Here is a 22,596-nt window from a genome sequence, read left to right as displayed (position 1 = left end):
TATACTAAAATACACAGACAAGTCTCAAGAGTTGGACTTTGCTGATATCTGACATCATTTCTTGTCTCCTTTCAGGGAAATCCTGAAACCCAGAAGATCTGCTTAGGGGAGTCATCTCTCATTGAAGAAGATTACAAAAAAAAAAGGGACCTGAAGGAATGGGCTGGAGGAGGTGGGGGTGGAGGAGGAGCAACCTACATCTTTAGAGTAAGTATTTCCTCTTTGCATCCTGTCTGAGCAGTGTCCAGTAAAGCAACTAGCACTCACTGTCAGTCATGGCAAATGATAAACAGTTATTTTAAAGAAGATTATGGAAAATTAATCTTCCTCTTCTGCCTCTTTCTCCCTCTCCTCTTTCTATATCCCTGGTTTTTGTCTTTTTAGTTGTTTATCTCTCTTTATATCCTTATTTGTATTTATCACCATCATTAGGCTAGCTGAACTGGTTCCTCAGTCCTTAACAGCTCAGATGTGGGAATTACACCAGGATCTCACTTTAACACTGGCAGCAGTCCTTAAAAAATGAATCACAAAACCTTGATGTGCAGTTAAACAGTTACTTTTGTACTCAGGAACATGATGTGAAATATTTTTGTAATGATTCTATGAGACAAGCAGTAGCATTGCCCTAGCCTTAGGCCATTCTTCTTTGGAATGCTTTCATCATCTTTGATAAGTTTGTGTGAGTTGGCACCTCCAAGGGATGTGAAGTTTTTCTGATGTTTGATGGGGGGTTTTCCAGCAGAAGGATGGGATTTTCGAACCTTTGCTCATCGCAGCAGGAGGAGGAGGAAAAGCCTACCTGAAGGCTCAGGACAACTCCCTGGATGATGTACCCCTGGAGCAATTTGAGAACAGCACTGCAGTACCTGGAGTCAGTGGGAGGACTGGGGCAGCAGGTGAGACACTAAAAGCACACAAGGTCTGAGTCAGGTGGCTGAATACACTCATTGTCCTGTAGGCATGAAGTCAAAGGCTTCTTTTTCAGTCTTTTGGAATTTTTGTTGGCAGTAGTTTTTAGAAATACGCTGGTAGTCTGTAAGGGGTATCTTCTTATATGTTTTGTCACCAGATAAAAAGAGAATGCACAGGACAGGTGATGAGTGCTCCAGCAGAGGCAATTCCATAGCATGACTCCTCTCTTCTATGAGCTGAACCAGGGAAAATTATGTTTGGTGGATGGAGCCTGTTCCTTCACACTGTAACAATGGCCTATGAAGAGAAGACATTTTCCCCTTACTCCCCTTAAACCCTAACAACAACAATTCTATTATGGGAATTATACCAGAAATGGAAGCTTATTTATAATCTTGTGATGGCTGTGCCAAGAATCCATTCCTAAGAGATAAAAAAAAAAAAAACTGGTGGTTGTCCATCTCCTGCTATAGAAGACTTACAGAGAGGCCACTAAAGTGAGATGTAGTAATCCAATTTATTTTCATTTCCCTGAGGAACTCAGCATATTACACGGCAGACTGCCCTATCCAGTTATCCTGAAGGGGAGTGATAGGCCCTTATTTTCTTAACACTCCAAGAAATTGGTGCTGAGGTGTTGGTTTATGCTACACATTATGCTGGGCATTAGATTTTCTGTTTATTATTGCCCATGGCAGCAAGGAGCTTGTCTGTATATTCTTTTAAACTTAAATAAAGGTTTACCTTGAACTAGGCACTTAAGAAATTAATAAGGACTCATCTCTGTCTCTCTACAAAACATCTCTGCCTCTGCTTTTCTCACTTGTTCTTGTTTTCTTTTCTCACTCTCTGACTGAAGGTGGAGGTGGTGGCTGGCAAGATGAGAGTCTGCTTCCTCAGGCTGGGAAGTCCCTTCTGGAAGGTGGAGAAGGAGGTCAAGCTTGTCCCCAAGCACTAGCCAAGCTCCAGTGGACCACCTCTGGTGGTTTTGGTGGAGGAGGAGGAGCTTGTACTTCTGGGGGAGGAGGCGGAGGGTACAGAGGTAAGCCTGCTGGGGCAATAGTCATGGTGACTAATTTTGTGCCCTTCAGAGCACCTGCAGGTCAGGGAGATTGCTCTTAGTGCAGAGGCGCATGACTGCAGGAGTGAGGCACAGATACTTCAAGCTGAACTGTATGAGACCCACCCTGTTCTCCACCATCTCTCTATAACTGGGGAAATCAAGGTTATAAAAATGTTTCTATGTGATTTAATATTTGGAAGGTGATTTAATATTTGAACTTCACCCATCCCCAAGTTATCAATGGAAAATATTCCATTTCTTTATTCTGCTTGAAACAAATACATTTTTACCTTGCTGAACTGAGAAACCTGCATTAGATAAAGTCACTTCGCTAACCTTGGTACTGGCTGGGTCAGGTGAGGGTTTGACATTATACTATCCAGTGTCACTGGAAGGTTGCAGAGTCACCCCAGGTGATAATGGGAATGAATGCAACCCGTCAGAGACATCATATTTTTTTTCAGTACTGATCATCTAGCCATACTCTTCTCTCTCCAGGGGGACATGCCTCTGATAGTGATGATATCACAGCTGGTGGGCAGGATGGCATCTCTTTTGTGAACCCCATAGGAGAGATCTTCTTGCATCCCTTGGCAGGTACAATATGGTTCTTACTCTCATTTCTTTTCTTCCTCCTTTTTTCCTTCTTCCTCTCTATTTCCTCTTTCCTCCTCCCTCTTCTCCTGTCTTGTTTTCTATTCTTTTCATTAAAGCTTAATTCATGCTGCAGGTCAGATCTTTAGCTGTGGTCATTTCTTCAACTACTTCCATAGTGCTCTGGGACCTTTTTTCTCTGAGTTTTAAACCAGGAGAGACACCAGTCATCAGGTTCCACTGCACATCCTCAGCCCCTGACTTTTCCAGGTCAATTCACTTCAAGGCCTCACTGTTTGCTTAAGGAACCAAATATCTTCTTCCCTACTGATCCCCATCAGGCTTCTGACATGTCCACACTGTGTTGGACTATCTGCTCTCCTGCAGAGAAGGAGAGAAGTTGTAGGTACCTGCTGGGTTTTGTTCTGTTGGCTTTTTTTACCTTACTGGAACAAGATAGGAAAAACTGAACTAAGCCCAACTGTTGTGTCTATTCCTTGTCCAGCCATGGAGAGTCATGGTGAGGTGGAGGTTCAGATCTATCTTAACTGCAGCCACTGCCACTCAGACAACTGCAAGAGGGACCCTGACACCAACCTGCCAGTGTGCCAGTGTGAGATGGGGGCTGTGCTGGCACACGACAATGTCACCTGCACTGGTAAGTTAAGAAGCTTTAGCCTCATTGGATAGCACCTCTATTCTTTATATCTCCTTCTGGCTTTTTTTGATGTTCAATTCCCAAGTTACAGCTAGTGGATCCAATGGACAAGGTGTTGTGAGAAATGTCAGTCAAACATAGGATTGAAAATTCCTGCTGACCTTTGCTTACATGCTGAGCTGCATCTCTGCCACTATCTCAAACAGTCACATTTGGATTAGGCAGGAGGTAAAAGATCTGTAAAGAGATGTGGTGTGAATTTCCTGAATGGGCTCAGTGTATCAGATATTTAAGCATAAATACCTCTCCAGGATAATGTACCACCTACTGCTGAGTTATTTAAGCCACAAATTGCTTCCTTCCACAGCAGTTTCCCACTGTGCCTGTCAGCTGATGCCTTGTTTCACAATTACTTCTTTTCACAGTCTTGGAGTTCCAAAACATCAAGATTGTAGATATTTACAACTTACGAGTAGTGATGTTACCCTTGTATAGAAAACTGAAGAATAAATAAGAAAACTGTGTTTTATCAGTTTGTATCCTATCTTCACAATGATTTTTAAATTATTTAGCTACCTTTTCAACTTTCAGGGCTATAGAGGTATTTGCTGTAATTTTTATAAGATGCTCTGACCATGATCTCCATACTGTTTTCTGGAATATAAGCAACAGTCAGAGGGATGCTTTACAATAGCTCTTGTTTTCTGATTAATGCAGCTCTGTTTTTATTCTTCCAGTGCCCCAGGGTCCTATACCAGAGGGACAGCTGCCTCTCCCCCTCCTCTTAGCTGTGGTGTCTGTGATTGTGGTGCTTGGAATGATCCTCACCTGTGGCAGCCTATCCATCAGTAAGACACACTTACTTCTTATCACTCTTTGACCTGGCTTTTTCCAGCTAAATTAGACAAAAAGGAGACTACCTGGCCATGTGCCACTGCTTTCAATATTTGAGACAAAGTGTTGTGGTCTCCCAAGTGGATTGGAGGAACAGGGAAAAAGAAGTGATAGGAAATATCACCACCCACAGTTAGGCACAAGAAAAGGGCAAAGACTGCTCTTCCCCAGTATTTGCCACAGAACAAAAGAGCTAGGGAAGCCTTCTTAGCAGGTGTTTCTGTAGCAGCCACTGCAAATCCAGATGAAATCATAATCTGTAATTAAATGTAATTAAATTCATTCAGGGAGACGGTTTGCTTTTGGGGGCTAGACGTCAGCAAGATACCTCATGGAGCACTCTTCCTCAGCCAATGCACAAAACAGCATAGGAAACCTAAGTTGTTCCCAGGTGATTAGGTGCCTGGAGGAATAAGACTGTTTGCATATCCAGTACTGAATCACTGAAGACTGTGAAGAAGAGCACAATGCGACAAGCCAGAGATGTTTTTGGACCATTTATAATTATGGAATTGGTGTCATTCTGTTCTGTGTGGCCAGCATTATCTGTTCTGTCCAGTTGTAGATATGGTTTTTGCATTTTTATTCATCTCTTCACCTGCAGTTTATCACCTGAAGAAGCAGCAGCTGGAAGGATCCAGAGCACGACTGCAGAGCCCAGAATATAAACTGAGCAAAATCCGCACATCTGTCATCATGACCGATTACAACCCCAACTACTGCTTCGCTGGGAAGGCCGCCACTCTGAGCGAGCTGAAGGAGATCCCACGGAAGAACATCTCCCTGCTGCGGTGAGAAAACAAGCTCCACCTCTTTGGCTAACTGCAAAGCACCCAGTCCAAGTCAGCCAATATACAACAAATGTGATACTTGTTATGTTCTCTAAGATAATTTGATTCCATAAAGTTCTCAAGCAGAAGTGTAAGATCATGAGTCTCCTGTTCCATCTTCCCAGATTAGGTATTTCACCTCTACAGTGATTGTGTTTTTATTGCACTTGCCTCCTGGCAGTAGCTCCCTTCAAAATCTATAGCAGTATGTCTATTTCAGCATTTCCTATCACAAGGAAGTTTCCTGTCATTAAGAGATACCTGCTAAGTTGCTCTTCATCATCCAGATGATACTGATCAAACTTTAGATCTTTAGAAGGAACAATTTCATCATTCTTATGTCGTATACAATCTCCTGAAGACATCAGTCTGCAGACACCTTATTCCATTGTTCCCTATTTTTCCTCTTTCTTTTGCTGTACTTGGTGATAGGATCCTAGGATTAAGCAGGCCTATTTTTTGTTCAGAACCATCGAGAATCCAACCTCCCTTCTGTAGTGATAGTGACAGAAAATACTGATAAGCTATTTTAAGAAGTTTTGAGTTGAAATCAAAACTCTGTTTTTTATTTGTAAGAGCTTGGCCAGCTCTGGATCCAAGGGCATGTAACATTTGTTCCCCCTCTTCTTTTCTTGCAGGGCACTAGGACATGGTGCATTTGGTGAGGTTTATGAGGGAACTGTGGTAGGCATTGCAGGGGACCCCAACCCTCTACAAGTGGCTATCAAGGTCAGTACCCACAAATTTCTTGTATAGCAATAATTACCCATAAGAGTCATGTTATTTTATCCCTATTCCAGCTGGAAATGCATGTGTATCACATGTATAATGGCATATGCATATGTGTGATGCAGGCTTGGACACATTGCTGCATCCAGGCATTATCAGCTTTGATTTGAGTGCTTTCTCACCAGTTTTTCCACAGGATGTATTTTAAAATCTCTGTTGTTTCTCAGTTACTTCCCTTTATACTGAGAGTAGTGCTTTTCTACTCTATGTGAAATTTTCAGGTAGCCTTTTGATATTGCACAGTGTTAAGGATGCTGTTGTGAATATATATTGCAATTTCACACTAATTTCTCTATCATTAGTGGCAAGAGACAATAGGCTGGTTTTCTCTGAAATTATTGCTGTTGCATCAGGATTTGTCAATTACCCAGCCCTGAAGTTAAGGATGCTCATAATCTGCTTCTGGTTTTTTATAAGATTGTGACTCAGAGAACCAAATCTACTTCTATGAGTTCAGCTCAAGAATATAGCCTTCATTAATTAAAAAAAAAAAAATCTACTGTTATTCATCCTGTCTTTCATCCACATGAACATTGTGCCGCTGTACAAATGTGGGTGAAAACCCAGGACACTAATAAGCAGTTGGAGCTGTCCAACTCAGTTTCACTATCCAGACTGGAAGAAGCACCAGAGCACAGTGGCATACAGAAGGAGATCAGCATGTCATTCATTTCTGGTAACCCAGTTCATCTGTATCAGCAGAAAATGTTGTCCAAATCTGCTGGTGGGAAAGGAAGCTACAGGGGCATGTGACACTAGTATTTAAATCAAGTGGCTGTGTGTGTCATATGACATGCAAGCATGTGCTGCAGTGTAGACACAAAGAAAGGGGAGAATAAATAACAACTGTCATCTTAAAAACCTTCCTAGGTCTGCAAGTCCCCATCAAATATTTTCTTGATGTGTACCTGAAGATATTTTTGTTCCAGAATTGTGCATAGAGTTCAATTCACACAAGAAAAAACCTTCAAGTACATCCTGTATCCTATCCTGACTTTAATTAACAAATGGGTCACATGCAGTGCAATAAACTGGGCACTGAAAGGATGAGCCCCTGCTCTTGGGTTCCTGAGGTGATTTACATGTTATGTGCTCATTTGTTTATTTTCTTTTTTTTTCCTTTTTTCTCTGGTGGCCACACAAATATTCTCAATTCTTTGGTGTGATGGTCCTCACTGCCTTCATCTCTCTCAACAGACCCTGCCAGAAGTCTGCTCTGAGCAGGATGAGATGGATTTCCTGATGGAAGCATTGATTATCAGGTATAGTTAAAGGGCTTTTTTACTGATAGTGGGCAGGGGGGAAAAGAGTAATGCAGGTAATGATAGAATCCTTTATTCCCTTGCTGGTGCTCAGAAAATAAGTTCAGTCTTATTTTTCACCAGATGGCATTTTAGTAGCATATAAGGTACTACTTGTTTTTCTCAAACATGAAAAAGGTTCTCTTTTGTTGCTGTCTCTGGTGCTTTAATGCCAGTAGGCAACTTGGCTGCACACAGCAGAGGGATGGAGAAGAGAATCAAAAGTACAAGAAGGCTCTCAAGTGGTTGAGATAAGAGCAGTTTAATAGGTAAAGCAAAAGCTGTGTGAGCAAGCCAAGCAGCGTCCAAGAATTCATTCCCTACTTCCTGTGAGCAGGCATGTGTTCAGCCATCTCAGAAAAGCAGGACTCCATCATGCACAGCAGCTACTTAGGAAGACAAGTGCCAAACTCTGATTGACCCTTTCCCCTCCTCCTCCTTTCCCTAGCTTTTATAGCTGAGCATGACACCATACAGTATGGGATGTCCCTTTGGTCAGTTGGAGCCAGCTGTCTGGGCTGTGTCCTCTCACAACCTGTTGTCCTCACAGCCCTCTTGCTGCGGGGGAGGTGTGCGTGTGAAAAACCTTAATGCTGGGTAAGCACTGCTCAGCAGTAGCTAAAATATCAATCTGTTATCAGCACTGTTTTGATCACAAATGCAAAATATAGCACCATATGAACTACTGTGAGGAAAATTAACTCTATTCCACCCCAAAATCATTACAATTTAACAAAAACTTTAGTTGATTGGTTCTACTAATCCTGTTCAAATGAGTAAGAAGGTACAACATTTTTGTACAAACATGTTGTGCATTTGATTTGATATCTTTGCAAGCTTGGCAGAACCTTTATAAAGTCCTATGTGTATGGCCCTCTGACAATGAATTATAAAATCTACAAAACCTTCTTGGAAAAGATAACAGACAGCCACTCCTATTGCCACCTGTACTTTAGGTATTCCAGACTTAGAATTTACTTTGTTAACAGAAATCCATAATCTGGAAACAATAGTAGGATCAAGGATGACTTTAAAATAGTAGCATAGTCAAGGTTAATTGTAAGTATTTGGAATTTATATATTTTGAATTTGTGCAATGTGAAATTCTTCTTCTCATTGTCTGGCCCAGCTCGTACTTAGATGCTGATTCTCTGCTATAAAGCATGAATCTCATGACATAGTGCCACTCCCTACAGTCTGAAAGAAATTTGATAACTGAACAGGAGGTAACTGATGTATGAAAGAGCAATTTTAATCAATTAAGGAGTACCTTGATTCACTTAGTAGCACGACTCTTTCTCTTCCCCAGCTTCCTTTCTATTTTTAGTTCCTTTATTATCCAGGTAATCATTATCTGGATGCTGCTGTCTAATGACTGAGTCTTACTGTGCTTCGTGACAACCTCAGCTTCCTTTTATAAAAAGCAGAATCGCATAAGCAGCTGCTGCTGTAGGTATTAGCTGAGTCCCTCTGGTTAGACTAAACACTGAACTGAGTCCCCCAAGCTAGACAGCACTATGTCTAAAATAACCAATGCTGAATTAAAATTCCTACCATCCAGGACTTTGTATCACGAATTCCAATGAAATTTTCATGCTTAACTTTCTTATCCCTCTCATGTCACTCTCATCGTTCAGTTAGTGTGTCCATTAAATTCTGTCTTCACGACAGAAGACTCTGCTTTGCTTTCAGCTTTTCATATATTCTGTTGAAGGCTTTTGATGGGCAAAGTCAGGCATAACCCTGTTCTTGGGGATATCATAACCAGAGAGGCATTTTGATGTGGCTGAATACTTTTTAGTAACTCCATCAAGATTTGCTTCAGTCCAGATTGTCAAATCTCAAGGCACAATGATAATGGATGGATGCTGGCCAGGTACTAATGCTGCGTTTCTCTTCCATGTGCTGTGACCTTGGCTTTCAGTAAGTTCAATCACCAAAATATCGTGCAGTGCATCGGTGTCAGCCTACAGACACTGCCTCGCTTCATTCTGCTGGAGCTCATGGCTGGAGGAGACATGAAGAGCTTCCTTCGGCAGAACCGACCCAGGATGGTGAGAGAACTTCCCTGCAAGGCTTGTGCTTGATTTTAGTATGACTGCTTTTACGTTTTTGTCAACTGGATAAAGGCACTGAGGCCAAGCTAGGCTTGGCTTGGTGTCTCCCAGCTCCCGCAGACTTCTGGATACCCATGTCTGTTTGCTTGATGTAAGCAGGTGTCGGTGAGACAAAATCAAAGCAGGGCAAGAAACTCTAGTAACTGAGGAGGTAAAATCCTGTCCTGCTATTGTAGACTTCTGTCAGTTAGACTATAAATAATTGGTCTTTCTTTTTTCAATACTTACTTTGTTTTCTGTGTACTGTGATGGCACATGAGGAGCTAAAGTTATAATCAGAATTCATAGCACTAAGTCCTCTGCAGGTGTGCATTGGCACCATATGGAGAAGTACAAATTTATACCAGTTGAAGAGCTGAGCCTAATTTGTTTGACATATCTCAGACTTTGATTATCAGTGTAGTAATTTCTCTTCACCCTTCCTGAAAGCAATAAAGGAGTTCCTAGAGAAAAACTGACAAAAATTTCCCTATGGAGAACTATGTAAAGGGGGTGAAAATAAACAGGGCTTCTGGAAAAAGTTTTCTTTATTGTTCTTAGGGAAGTGTAGATGGTGAAGGGTTAGTAGCAGTCCTGGAGTCTGTAGTAAAGCATCCCTTTTTTGAGTACTGCTCCTGAGGGTAATCACTGTTCTACCAGGGCAGATAAATTGATGAATGCTGATGTTGGTGTAAATGTGCACTTGTGCATTTTTACTCTCTCTCTTGTTCATACACTGATTTCTGTTGATAATTTATTGACTCACTCTTTAAAAGTGGGTGCTTTTTTATTCTCTTTTATCTCACCTTTTAAACCTACTTGTCTTTTGATTTCACACAACACAGTGGGGAATAGCTCTCTCCCACCCCCTTTAACAGGCTATTCACACCAGGCCATAAATCTCTTGCCAGATTGCACTCATGTACAGTGCTCAAGAGAGGTGAAATCTCCTGAAAATTTTTGGGATTAAACAAGAGTTTGGTAATTTTCTAATTCTTTGCTTTGATCTACTTTATGTTCCCCTTTGCTCCTGATTCATGTAACCCTTCCCCCATCCTGTATGTAGGTCTCTCCCTTTCCTTTCTTCTGTCCTTCCCTGCCTAAATTATATAATTCTGCTTCTCTATCCTTCCCTTACCATTTAATGTCCTTTTTCAGAATCAACCATCCACACTAACAATGCAGGACCTGCTGAATATAGCTAGGGATATTGCCTGCGGCTGTAAATATCTGGAAGAGAATCATTTCATCCACAGGTGAGGAGAAACAGTCTCTTCTGATGTGTCTCAGGGTGCATGAGGCTCATACACTTTCTATTTGCAGAGGATTAGACAGGACTAATCTCCACAGAGGAGACAGACTATTTCCTCTACCAATGCAGGCTTGTGTTTAGATGACCAAGTGGATCTCCCTGGGTTTTTTTAGGAGTTAGGTTCCGCACTGTTCTTTGCAGTCCTGGAGGAGCAATGCTCTGTTCCAAGTGACAGAGCTTAAGTACTAATTTTCGGGTGCCTGCAATGTAAAGACAGTTGAGATTAGCCCTGTAGTCCACTAGATGGTAGTGTCACTCTGTGTTGCAAGGTACTTATTTCCTTTTTCATCTCCTTATCTTGACTTAAGTGCTTTCCCTATCCCACCAGCACAGGACAATCCATATTATTTCAGCCAAAGACTAGAGAAGGGTAGAGCAAGTATGACAGGAAATAAGAACACATCTCAGGCTTCCTTCCCAGCTCAGTGTCTGACCTGCTTACATAGTCTTAGGAAGCCCATATTTGTTTCTTCAAATTCATTTGTGCTCATTTTTTGAGCAAAAAATGTTGCTATAGCATGCTTCAAATAAGACCAAATTATTATAGAAGGGATAAAGGCTGTAGTTACCCTTTTAAAATTTTTGGTTAGGTATTGAAATTCTTAATTTTTGATTTAGAATTGCTTCAGCTCATAATGTTCATAGGCATAGTGGGCATCTGGATTCCTTATTGTGAAATGCATGCTGTGTCCAGTGCTTGTGTGTAAAGGAGAGGAGAGCCCTTGCACACCAGAGGGTCACACAGGCTCTAACCAAACCAAGCTGAAGCCTGGAGATGTGCAGGCAGGCAACTGACTCACCCACACGTGCAGCACGTGTACCTATGTGTGGGGCTGCACAGCACAGAGATGGGAAACAGCACACAGGGACTGGAGAAATCCAGGGAAACAAAGGCAAGCAGCCGTTGGAGCAAAAAGCAAGGAAGTTAAGATATGGGAATATGTTATATGGCTTTATGATTAGAACATCTGAAACAGATTTCTACTGCTACTGCTTATATTGCAACAATAAGGAAGTTCTGGTGGAAAAGGGTTAGAGATTTCTGTCATTAAAAAAAAAGCAGTAAGAACGTGCAACAAGTTGTGGCTCTTGGATCTCTTAATAACTACGTGAGAGGATCAGTATTCTAACTGGAAACTTCTGAGTCAATCACTACAGCATTGTATTTTAGAATCCTTACTGTAATAGTAACAGCAGCATATGACTTTTAAAAAAACCGTCTGAGTCAATCTTTGCACTGTTAGATCTCTAATATAAGCAACCTGGGAATGGATTCATTTTGTCTTAGCCAACAATTCAATAAATCTGAACACAAGAAATTTCCTTCAGGTTTTGTATTAGCATTTGTTAGTGACGTCAGCATTGCTTAGAGTGGGTTGGGAAATGAAGAAGGCTTTCATTGCAGATAATAGGAATCCTAGGGGTAAAAGGTAGTGTAGTGGAGATGTAGAGAGGCTTCTACAGAGCAGGAATTGTCATCTAGGAGTCACAGGTGATAACAGAAGAGAAAGTTGAACCTGACTTCCAAATTCTCAGAGACTTTTCAAGGTTAGCAATGGAAAGAAACATATACGTTTTTTAAGGAACTTATTTGTCTTGGCAGGACCCCCACATAGCACAGGACCCCCACAGTGCTATGATTATAATGACTTCCTTTTCAGAATACATATTTTAAATGAACAGCAATATTTTAGCCTTGGCCATGAAAGCATCACTTCCATTTCTCACAAGCTAAACTTGCACCCAGCTAACAGCTGCTTCCATATGGAGCTTTGACTGATTCCATGGGAGATATCCAGAAGTAACAAAGCAACACATTACCAAACTGGGTTGTACAAAACTTTTCAAGCAGTTTTCTAAGACTTTCCAACAGCATCACATCTGTAACTGATGAGGACACTGCTGAGATGTCCCTCTTTAAAAAAAAATAGAATAAGAAAGAAATCTGTCATAATGTGGTTGAAGCAAAAGAGGTTGGGTCTGTTCCTCTTCGGATACAGATGCTGTTTTCTGCCCTAGTGAAAGAAGGTGTGAATGGGGAAAGCTTGGCAGATGCTGGGTAGAAGATATAATTCAAATACACTTTCAGAATTGTGGTTAACAAAAATGATAATGTAACTGGAATTCTTTCTAATTTTAACAGGGCTCTTCACATTTGTTTAAAGATTATTCAAGTAAGATTTGCAGGACTGGGTCTAATGCTTTTTCTTTATTCCTTTAACTACTTAAGAGTTTAGAATTAGAATTAATTTTAATTTTTTTTTAAGAGACATAGCTGCAAGGAATTGCCTTTTGACCTGTACTGGAGCAGGACGAATAGCCAAAATTGGTGACTTTGGAATGGCCAGGGATATTTACAGGTAGGTGAAGGGCAATTTCAGTTCTGTAAGTAACTCAGTAATCTGTATAAGTTTGACATATTTGAACTGTTTCATGATATGTGAAGCAGTGGATTAATCCATCAGGGGTCTGAATTTGAGGAGCAGTTAACTAACTTGTGTTAACAGACTGTAAATTGAAAGATCTATGCTTATGAACCAATCCACTTCAACTGTGGTCCCAGGAAACTACAAACACTTGTGGACACTAAATCAAACATAAGCAAATTTATTAGCTATTTTGTTATAAATAATCTTAAATTGAAATTAAAATTAAAAACCCCGAGCAACCATAATTATCACTTCACGATGTGAAGAAGACTTTCTGCATCAACACCTTGTGCAAAGCATTGGCAAGTTTGATATCTTTAGCTGTGCACAAGAACATCCTTGGTTTCCATTTCAGTTGCAAAGAGGATATAAAATCCTGCATCAATGCACTATTTGTGTTGATAACTTTTCCTTTTTCTTACTTGGCCCCCCACTGTTACTTGCAATTCCCAGCTGCTGTTACTGTGGTGATAAGATATTTTCTGTATCGAAGCCCTTTCAGGCTGTGTGACATTCTCTGTGTATTTCATCTTTCCCAGAGCAAGTTACTACCGCAAGGGAGGAAGAGCCATGCTTCCTGTCAAGTGGATGCCACCAGAAGCTTTTCTAGAGGGCATTTTCACCTCCAAGACTGATACCTGGTAATAAATGTCTTTTAATTAATTCTGCTCCTCACTGAAAAGCATTAAGAAATGTACTGCTCAAAAAAAAAAAAAGAAAAAAAAATGCTCAGCAGTATCCTAAAAAAAGTCAGAATTTCCCAGAAAAACACGAGAAGTCTTTCCACTGCATTGAGTAAATTATGGCTAAAGAATCCAGAATAACAGTTTAAATGTCAAATGTAAATAGAGGTAATAAAAATTTGCTATTCATAAAAGCAGAGTATCACAAAAAGCCAATCAAGAAGTAAAAGGCAAAAGCAGACTAGATCCTCAGGAAATCTCAGTTTAAAATCCAGACAAATATCATCAAAGACTTCCCTCAGCCTTCAGAAACTTCGTTTCCATCAGTGACAGGGCTGCTTATATCCCTTGTAAATTACTCCCTCTGTACGACCCAGGATTACTCTTTTGTATATTTTTTCTTGTTGCATATAAAATGACAGCAGATTTAATCAGAAGTCCTTGCTGGTTGCTGAGGAAACAATATTTATATACTGATTTCTCATACAACTTGAGCTTTCTTTAAAATAAGCACCCCCTCAACAGTAGCACATTCATGCACAGGTGCTGGGGTATGGAAGCTTTCCAGTTGCTTAAGAACACTTCTTTCTCTGTACAGCAGATCCTTCAATATGCTGTACTGAGGCATTCCCTCAAATGCCACACTGACCCAGTTTCCTGAAGTTGCTAGCGATGCCGGAAGACAAGGATTGCTTATCAGTGCCTAACTGTGAGCAGCCAGCACTAAATATTTTGAAGGAAAGTGCCACAGTTCCTGTGATAGGCTATTATAAGTAACATGCATATACTGGAAATTACTTTGACCTTTGTAGGCAAAAAGCGACTGAAAATTCTGACTCTGCTGACGTCCTGGCAGAATTCTCTTGATTTTTTTGTTTCTAAAGCATACATAATTCCTAGTGGCACTCACTATCTGACCTGCGGATGTAAAAAAAGCACAACCATATCAGAAATGCTGCTGCCTTTCAGTTTCACTGGATGTCTCTTCCTTGATTTTATACTTGAACATCTTGTTCTGAAACACTGATTCAAATATTAAGGAAACATTTGAAGGTCCCTGTCTGACCATCTAGGAGCCACCCCTAGAAGTCACACTTGCCCCACTTGAGCTGGGTAGAGGCCCCTTCACAGCTACAACCCTCACACTCACAGTCAGACTAGGATTCCTCACCAACTTGGCCCCAGGTTTCCCATAGCAGGGCCTCAGAGGTCTGGATACTTAAAATAAGTTAATCAAGATGCAATAACAAAACAACAACTTTAGTTCCTTCCTCTGAAGTGGGGCCCCAAACAAAGGAAGCCCTGGGCTTACATACCCTCACAGTCTAAATATGCCAAAGTCTGGAGTCATTGGCTCCTGCTGTGTCTCTGAGTGTCCGGTCACCTGGCAATGCCACAGGTCCTCATCGCTTGTTTTGCAGAGGGTCAGTTCCAGGTCACAGCCTCTTGCCTTGGGCTTCTGCCACCCAGAGCTCAACCTGCAGCCAAATTACCAGCACCTAATGTATTCCTCAACACAAACATCTTGAGTTTTCCCAACTGAGGCAAGAAACTTCCATGCCAGATCTAACAGTTTTTTTTCAGTTGGACCATACACAGCCAAGGGTGTTTCAGCATTTCCTGCTCTACTAATAATGAATGCAGCAGATATAACACCTTCAGAGGTACTAAATATTTTGAAACCTCTGCAAAATTTGTTTTGGAGCTTGAGCAAAGGTTTTGATTGATTAGGGTGTCTTCTTATGTAAACATTGACTCATAATCACAACTAGTTGCATATTACTGTCATTGGACTGCAGCTTTGAAAGGTCATTGCTGTGGTGTTGCCTACACAGCTACAAGGTAGGTTTGCGGAGTACAAATGAAACCTGATTGGTATTGTTGGCTGGTTTCTGACACAGGTCCTTTGGAGTGCTGCTTTGGGAGATTTTCTCTCTAGGCTACATGCCCTACCCTTGCAAAACCAATCAGGAAGTGCTGGAATTTGTCACCAGTGGAGGAAGAATGGATCCACCAAAAAACTGTCCGGGGCCAGTGTAAGTATTTCCTTACTCTCACAGGCCAAGGTGTAGTATGTGTCAAAGATGTGGACAAAGACACTTCTACTCAGGGAATGGTGATTGCCCTCTGTGTTAGGTGGGTATTGCTAAAGATGTCTTGAGCTACTGCCTCTTGTATACAGCTTAGGGCCTACAGGATTTGCTTTAAATAGCAGCTCCCCAATCAGACAGGATCCAGGGATATAGAAATGATAGATCCACTTTTGCACTCCTCCTTTGAGCCATGTACCAAGTGTGGTCCCTTGGACTACTGATCACTTCATACTGAAACACTTTCTTAAAAAATAATCAATTTTTGTTTGTTTGTTTGTTTGTTTGTTTGAACTTTAAGGTACCGGATCATGACACAATGCTGGCAGCACAGTCCAGAGTATCGGCCAAACTTCTCTACCATCCTGGAAAGGATCAAGTATTGCACCCAGGTACTGGTCTTTGGTATCCAGGTGGATGATAATCCATTGAATGGATTATCAACTATCCAAAGACATTAGCTTTAGTCCCTAAAGCAAGTGAAGGATCCTGGCAGACTGATAAAATTAGTTACTAGTGTGGTAGTGCTGTTGGCTCTTTTCCAGTGTCCATCCTCACTCTCACATCTTTCACCAGCCATAATGAGCATACACTGTGCAAATGGATGCTTTTAGCCCTCAGCTTGTTCAACTTCAAAATGCCCTTCATTTTGTGATGGAAAGGTATTTAGAGCTCTCTCAAGGTCCATATTCTGACCTTGCCTAATGTTGCTCAAAAGCCACAGCTGAATAGTTATGGAGTGGAGAGGGGGAATGAAATGGCACAGTGAGTTCACCATCCAGTAGCATTTAACAGCTACAAGTCTGGATCCAACCTCTCAAAAGAGAAGTTTTTATGACAGACCCCCAGCTTAGTCACTGATTTCAGTGAAGCAGCCTCTTCTCAAAGGAAGCATTTAAGTCTCAACAGCATGTGATGACCACATGGAATGCAGCACCTTGTGTGATATGCAGGAGTATTGCCCAAACCTGTGACAGTCACCCTGAAGGTGTAATAGATCCTTGTCTCTCTTTTTCAGGACCCTGATGTGATCAACACTGAGCTGCCTGTGGAGTGTAGCCCTGCAGCAGAGGATGAAGGGAGTATGGTCATGCGCCCAAACATTTCCAGTGGGATAGTGCCACTACTGGTAAGCCCTTCTCTCACCCCTCAGACAACACCTAAGACACTAGAATCCCACCATGCTGGGCACAAACTTGTACAATGTCCACAAGAGCTACTGGTGGAGAACCTGAGCAACCGGACTGCCCGAGGACCCAGCCTGCCATGCCTCAGTGATTTCAACAGTGGGTCATGGCTCCAGCAGACCCCAAACCAGAAGCTGGAGCTCAGCAACCCATCCACCCACAGACTTAAAAACAAAACAAAAAATCTTTGGAACCCAACATATGGATCGTGGGTGCTAGAGAATATCTGTCACTTCAGTCCCAGCTCCAAGCTCAAAGGAAATCCAGAGCAGGAAGATTCAGGCTTTGATGGGAATTGCAGTTCTCCCAGCTCTCGGGAATCTCCAGCATCTCCAAGTCAAAGTAACTGCCCTCAACTGGATATCAGTGGGATTGAACTGGTAAAACTCCAGACATTCCCCTGTGGCAATGTAAATTATGCTTATGATGATCTGTGCTACAACGCTGAGCACCAGCCATCAGCGCTGGCAGAAGTCAGAGCAGCTGTGCTAAGGAGTTCCAGTCTGCAAAGAGATGAAAAGCCTTTTTGTAAAAAAGAGAAAACATCAAGAGAGAGAGACTCTGGTCTGTCTTTGTCAGATGACCTGAGTGTTACTCCAGTATAGTAGAAATGGTTCTTCCAAAGATCAGGGAATGTGTGCGTCTGGAAGGACTGCTTCCTGTTTCACTAACTTCCTCCACTTTAGTTCCATCAGATGGGTGAAGTTTCAACATCAGCAATGTTCTGCTTCCTCTGTCTACCTGCTAGATCCCAGATTGTTAAAGGCACTTGCATTTCTATCTCTGTCCTTCAAATGTGTTCCACTGAACCAGTTCAGAAGTGGAGAACGACGGCATTGTTTGTCTGGTTCGGAATACAGTTCCTAAGGAAAGAACTCCTTTTCAATCTGCTCAGGTGAAAATAAGTGGTCCTACCATCCAGCTGCAGTATTTGGATGGAAATAATGGCCAACACAGGTTGGGCTTCTTTCTGAACCAAGAATTGAAAAATGTGTGCTGTGCCAGCAGCAACCAACTTGCAAAGGCTGCTACATTCCTGAGAGCTTTTTACAGCCCTGGTAAATTACTAATGCTTATACACTATAAGGGAAGTAAAAAAAATAGCAGCCACATTTGCATCTGTTTTATTAGTAGACCTTGTGGAAGCTATTGCTCAAATTTGAAGCAGTAGGAAGAATGAAAAAAAAAAAAAATCAGGCTCCTCTGAGCATGTGCTTTGTAAACAAGCAATGAAGAGGAAAACATTTACCATTAAAAAAGTAGTAGCTGGTGGAGCTGATAATATTCCTTTGAGTAGTGAAGGAAATGTGCTACTTGCCTCATGGTGCTGCTTTCCTCACAGCTCCTGGCATTGAAGGGGCAGGTGTTTTTTCAAGGAAGGGTGAGCTGTATGATGAGATATGGACTGTCTATCTTTAAATGAATTTTACTTAAAGGAACTTCATTTTTGTAAGTACTTTGATATTCAGCGTTAATTCTCTGTGCTGTGTTGGTAAGAACTTAGCTGAGGTTCCTGGGTAACTATCTAGCATTTGGTATGCTGGAGTTCTTGGTTTTAATATTCTGAGGTAGAAAGTAATGCAAAGGAGAGGAATAGTGAAGGGAAATCTAATGCAAACCCCACTTAGGGTGTTCTTTTTACAGTAAAGTAGAATAGCTCAACCATTTGAGAAAGCTAAAGCCATGACTCGGCTTCACATAGCTGAGCAGGTAGTAATTGTTCCTTGCCTTGCAAGTGCAGACTTGCTTATAAAGGTAGTCATTTGTTTCCAAGACAGCTCATTTCTAAGGCTTTCTTCAGTTGTTTAGGATCTAAATTCATGTTTACAGATTAAAGCTGCAAAATAAGGAGACTGAAAAGGCAAATAATCTGGATTAAGTCTGAACAGTGCGTTCTGTTCTTGTACCACTCCTGAATGTCAAACCTACAGTGTGACCTACAGGGGCGAATTACATGCTGTCATGTGTAATCAAGTTGTGTAGTGATATGGCAGTTGTAGACTTCTCCAGCTCCTTTTGAGGCAAGAGGCGCTCTGGTATATGCTTTATGCTTAGCGATCAGCTGCATGTACAGTCTGAAGGTGTGGGCTAGCAGGTGAGGGCTGGCTTTGACCACACAGACTTCCTGTCCTTTACAGCAGTCAGGGTGGACACTACTGAGATGTGGCAAAGAAAATCACAGTGTGAAGAGTCTGAATCCATCCTCAGTGAAAGGCATCTTCAGCACAGGTTTATGCTTTATTGGTCTTTTTATCTGTTCCACACTTTGTATAGTTTTAGGCCTTAAACTTTAGAATGGACAGTTTTATACAATGTCAATTCAGAGCAGATGTCAAGAGGATTGGAGCAGACTCATTTCAGTGGTACCCAGCAACAGGACAAGGGACAACAGTCACAAACTGAAACATAGGACATTCTACCTGAGTATAAGAAAAAATTTGCTTACTTTGAGGGTGACAGAGCACTGAAACAGGTAGCCCAGAGAGGCCGTGTAGTCTCCTGCTCCAGAGACACTCAAAACCCACCCAGACACAATCCTGTGCAACCTGCTGTAGGTAAACCTACTGGAGCAGGGAGGTTGGACCAGATGATCTTTGGAGGTCCCTTTCACACCAATGCTTCTATGATTTCCAGACATAAAGGATGATGATGGTCACCTTGCAGCAAAGACCCATATGGTGTGGAAATTATTCTAAATTTATGGTGTTGTAAAATGACAGATGGTGAGAAGAGAGGGGTCCCTCTGTGTGGGCCAAATTTCAGTAGAAGTGTGAGGACTGATGGGTTTAGTGACCAAGGGAGATGAATGACCTTGCCTCATGCCCTTTTTCCCGTTTCATCTTTGCTTTAGCTCTCTAGCTTCTCTCACATTTAGCTCATTGCCTGTCCTGTGTTATATCCAGGAGTTGCTACAGCCCAGTTAAATGAGGCAGAAGAGCCCATTTAGTAGGAAATTTTCGCATTCATTCCTCTTGCAAAGGCTAACATTTTTGGTCATATTTCAGACTGGCCACCTCTGGACCATGCTAGTCAAAAATAAATGCATTTACTTTTAACTAATTGGAATTTAATCGGTTTGTCCTTACCTTTCAGACTGTATTACTTTTATGGTTCATACATTAGTAGATTGTTTTACCCCAGAAGATGACCTCTCCAACTTTCCAGCAGCTGTCACTTCATGCCAGCAACTTGGTCCCTTCCTCCCTGAATATGCCAAGGCCACAGCAGAGTGCAGTGATCCTGGTTCAGCTGCAGTGGACGTGATGCCAGCTCACTCTTCAGCCCTTGCCTGTCCTGAGCACAGCACTGATGGTCATGGCCATGCTTTTGCAGGCCCATTATCACACTGCTTTCAATTCTCCTTAGCCATTAGCAGGGGCTGGAAACTGGTGGAAATGGGAATGAAATATTGGCTTGTTCAGAAGGCATGGGAAGTTATCTATACTACCTTCTCTTCCCAGAGATTTTAATGAAGTGGTGGACAGACAGTTCTTCATTTTCTAAATGATTATAAATACCCCAAGACTGCAGTGAGAAGCAGGCATGATCTCTACTGTCCAGATAGTTACTCAGCCTGAGCTACCACTGCTTCCCCCTGAAGCACTTGCCTCAAGATAACTCACAAATTTAGAAAGGCCAGTAGTGATAAAACCAGAAGCTATTGAAAAGTGAAGTGAGAGGAGAGCACAGGTCTATTACCAGTGCCATGGGCAGTCTTGGCTACAGCTATGCCTTCACTTTAGAAATAAAGTGCATGTCCAGCAGATTGGACAAATACCTGTTTTTATTGAAAAGCTGCATCAAGGTACTCATTTACAGGAAGTACATAGACAAAGCTCCACTGAGACTGAACAGACTTCTATCCTGACCAGGATCTTATCCCTAAGAGTGATCAAGAGTGGGGTGTTGAACAGCCACTGTAAGATTATGTCAGAGGGATGTCCTGGACTCCAACAAGATTTGAGTAAGCATATATTGATTATTTATTTCCAAGACAGACTCTGATGGCTTACAACATTATCTCAGGGCTGCACTGAGCCAGATGCAGTCTCTTCTAAAAAGACAGGACATGGAGATGTAGGTACCAAATGGGCACTAAAAGAAAGAGCTAGGTATTTTTAAATAATCTGCATTAGCAACCTCAATGCTCTTAACTCTCCCAAATGGAATGATCTTCTGTTAGCGTATTGCCGTGAATCTCTTACCTGTAACAATATTTTTTTAGATACTGTTTAAAAACCCTCACAAATAATGAATTTTTAATTAATATCTTGGAGGAAATAATGTTAATATTGATCCTGTTGTGAAGTTGAATGCTACATACTGTAGAAACCATTTTATCTCAAAAGAAAAAATAACAATTGCAGTGATACACACTACAATCTTCAGTCTTTCAGCTCTGAGACTGAAACTTATTGTTTGCATAATCAGAGATTTCATAGTGCTCAACTGCTAGCATTGCAAAACATAATTTGCATGAAACTACTTTGTATTAAGGAGACATTTTTAGTGCAGCACAAATGAGTTCAACCCATAGTGTCAAAATTAGATTAATTTGGAAACTGGAAGCCAAAACCCAATTTTATTTCCTAGAGGAATGACATGAGTTGGAGATCTGGGATTAATTCGGTTCTATAATCCATGAGAAGTCTTCCACTCACTACTTCCCTACTGCAGAATCAGCTATTTATAAGGTTGTTATAAATTGCTCTTCCTGATAGTTGTCTGTCTTTTAACATTACCAAATTGGTTTTGTAATTGTATGTATATAGTTGTTTTTGACTGTGTTTAGCATAAATACTTTATGTTGCTTCACATAACCTCATAGTTACATTTTAAAGAAGGGACTGATGAACAGAAGATGAAACAATAATGGAAATTTCAATTTTTCTTTCTCTGCTTTTTCACATTTGTTGATAGTCCTGCCTCTCGTTGCTTTGTAATCCTTGCTCTCCTCAATATAAATGCTTTGCACCTTCATTTTTTAAACAAACACAATTTTTAATTGCACAGATTTAAGGTGACCCCCCTCATATCAAGCCTTTTCCTGAGCTAAGTTCTCAGTTAATTTGCCTATGGGCTGGTGTGCACCAAGAAAGCTTTCCAAAGGTGATAAAATAGTTACAGGCTTTTGCAAATTTAACTTCACCTTCAAAACTCTCTCCCTACTTTTCTGAAAGAGAAGAAAATGCTGCTGCTGGGAATACTTTTTCACCCACTGTATTTGCATCTCCAGAGCTGTGTCAGAAAGGGACCAGATTTCCTTAGAGCCTTGAGCTACGTGAGACAGTTTCTCCTGTAGACAAGGCTGCACTCTCTCCTCCTGGCTGCCCACCCTTCTCAATCCCATGCAGAGACCTTAGTGATACCATGCCTAACATCTTCCCATCACAGCACACAAATGCAAAATCACATGAAAAGGTTGTGATTTTTCATTACCCCTGGTCAAGGCAGTACTTCTTCTAACTTACCTTTCTGGTGACTACTGTACATAAGTAAATAAAACACCTACTTCTATGCAATTTAAAGCTAGTCAAGTGCATACTTCTATATTTGCAACACAAAGAGACACTAATGGTGGATATTTGTTTTCCCCTAAGTACTCTTTGCACTCTCTCTGTGGTAAGAGTACACTCTCTCCTGCTAAGAAGTGCTGCCAGTCCTAGAGATTTGAGTGCTTCTTCCCCGTGTCCACACAAATCTGCCCAAGGGAACAGTTTAGCGCTCCGAGTCTGACAAGTGCCTCTTGGTGCAC

The 22,596-nt window shown here is 41.4% G+C and overlaps 1 protein-coding gene across 2 annotated transcripts in view; it reads left to right on the top strand.

Moving 5' to 3' along the window:
• LTK (leukocyte receptor tyrosine kinase) overlaps window positions 1–19,893 on the top strand; it is a 91,713-nt gene extending 71,820 nt beyond the window's left edge. For both annotated transcript variants that reach the window (XM_072929978.1, XM_002198977.7), the window contains 16 exons: window positions 76–207; window positions 743–899; window positions 1,775–1,957; window positions 2,477–2,575; window positions 3,078–3,230; window positions 3,968–4,078; window positions 4,729–4,915; window positions 5,593–5,683; window positions 6,941–7,005; window positions 8,969–9,098; window positions 10,299–10,396; window positions 12,720–12,812; window positions 13,421–13,522; window positions 15,466–15,600; window positions 15,956–16,046; window positions 16,673–19,893. In XM_072929978.1, coding sequence (XP_072786079.1) covers window positions 76–207; window positions 743–899; window positions 1,775–1,957; window positions 2,477–2,575; window positions 3,078–3,230; window positions 3,968–4,078; window positions 4,729–4,915; window positions 5,593–5,683; window positions 6,941–7,005; window positions 8,969–9,098; window positions 10,299–10,396; window positions 12,720–12,812; window positions 13,421–13,522; window positions 15,466–15,600; window positions 15,956–16,046; window positions 16,673–17,446 — 2,601 coding nt within the window. In that variant the 3' untranslated portion in view covers window positions 17,447–19,893. The remainder of the gene's footprint in view (window positions 1–75; window positions 208–742; window positions 900–1,774; window positions 1,958–2,476; window positions 2,576–3,077; window positions 3,231–3,967; window positions 4,079–4,728; window positions 4,916–5,592; window positions 5,684–6,940; window positions 7,006–8,968; window positions 9,099–10,298; window positions 10,397–12,719; window positions 12,813–13,420; window positions 13,523–15,465; window positions 15,601–15,955; window positions 16,047–16,672) is intronic.
• Window positions 19,894–22,596: the final 2,703 nt, after the last annotated feature.

The sequence above is a fragment of the Taeniopygia guttata genome, chromosome 5 (genome assembly GCF_048771995.1).
Source record: "Taeniopygia guttata chromosome 5, bTaeGut7.mat, whole genome shotgun sequence".
In the NCBI taxonomy this organism is placed as follows: Eukaryota; Metazoa; Chordata; class Aves; order Passeriformes; family Estrildidae; genus Taeniopygia; species Taeniopygia guttata.
Note: the sequence above shows the minus strand (reverse complement) of the source record. Positions and strands in the feature narration are given on the sequence as shown.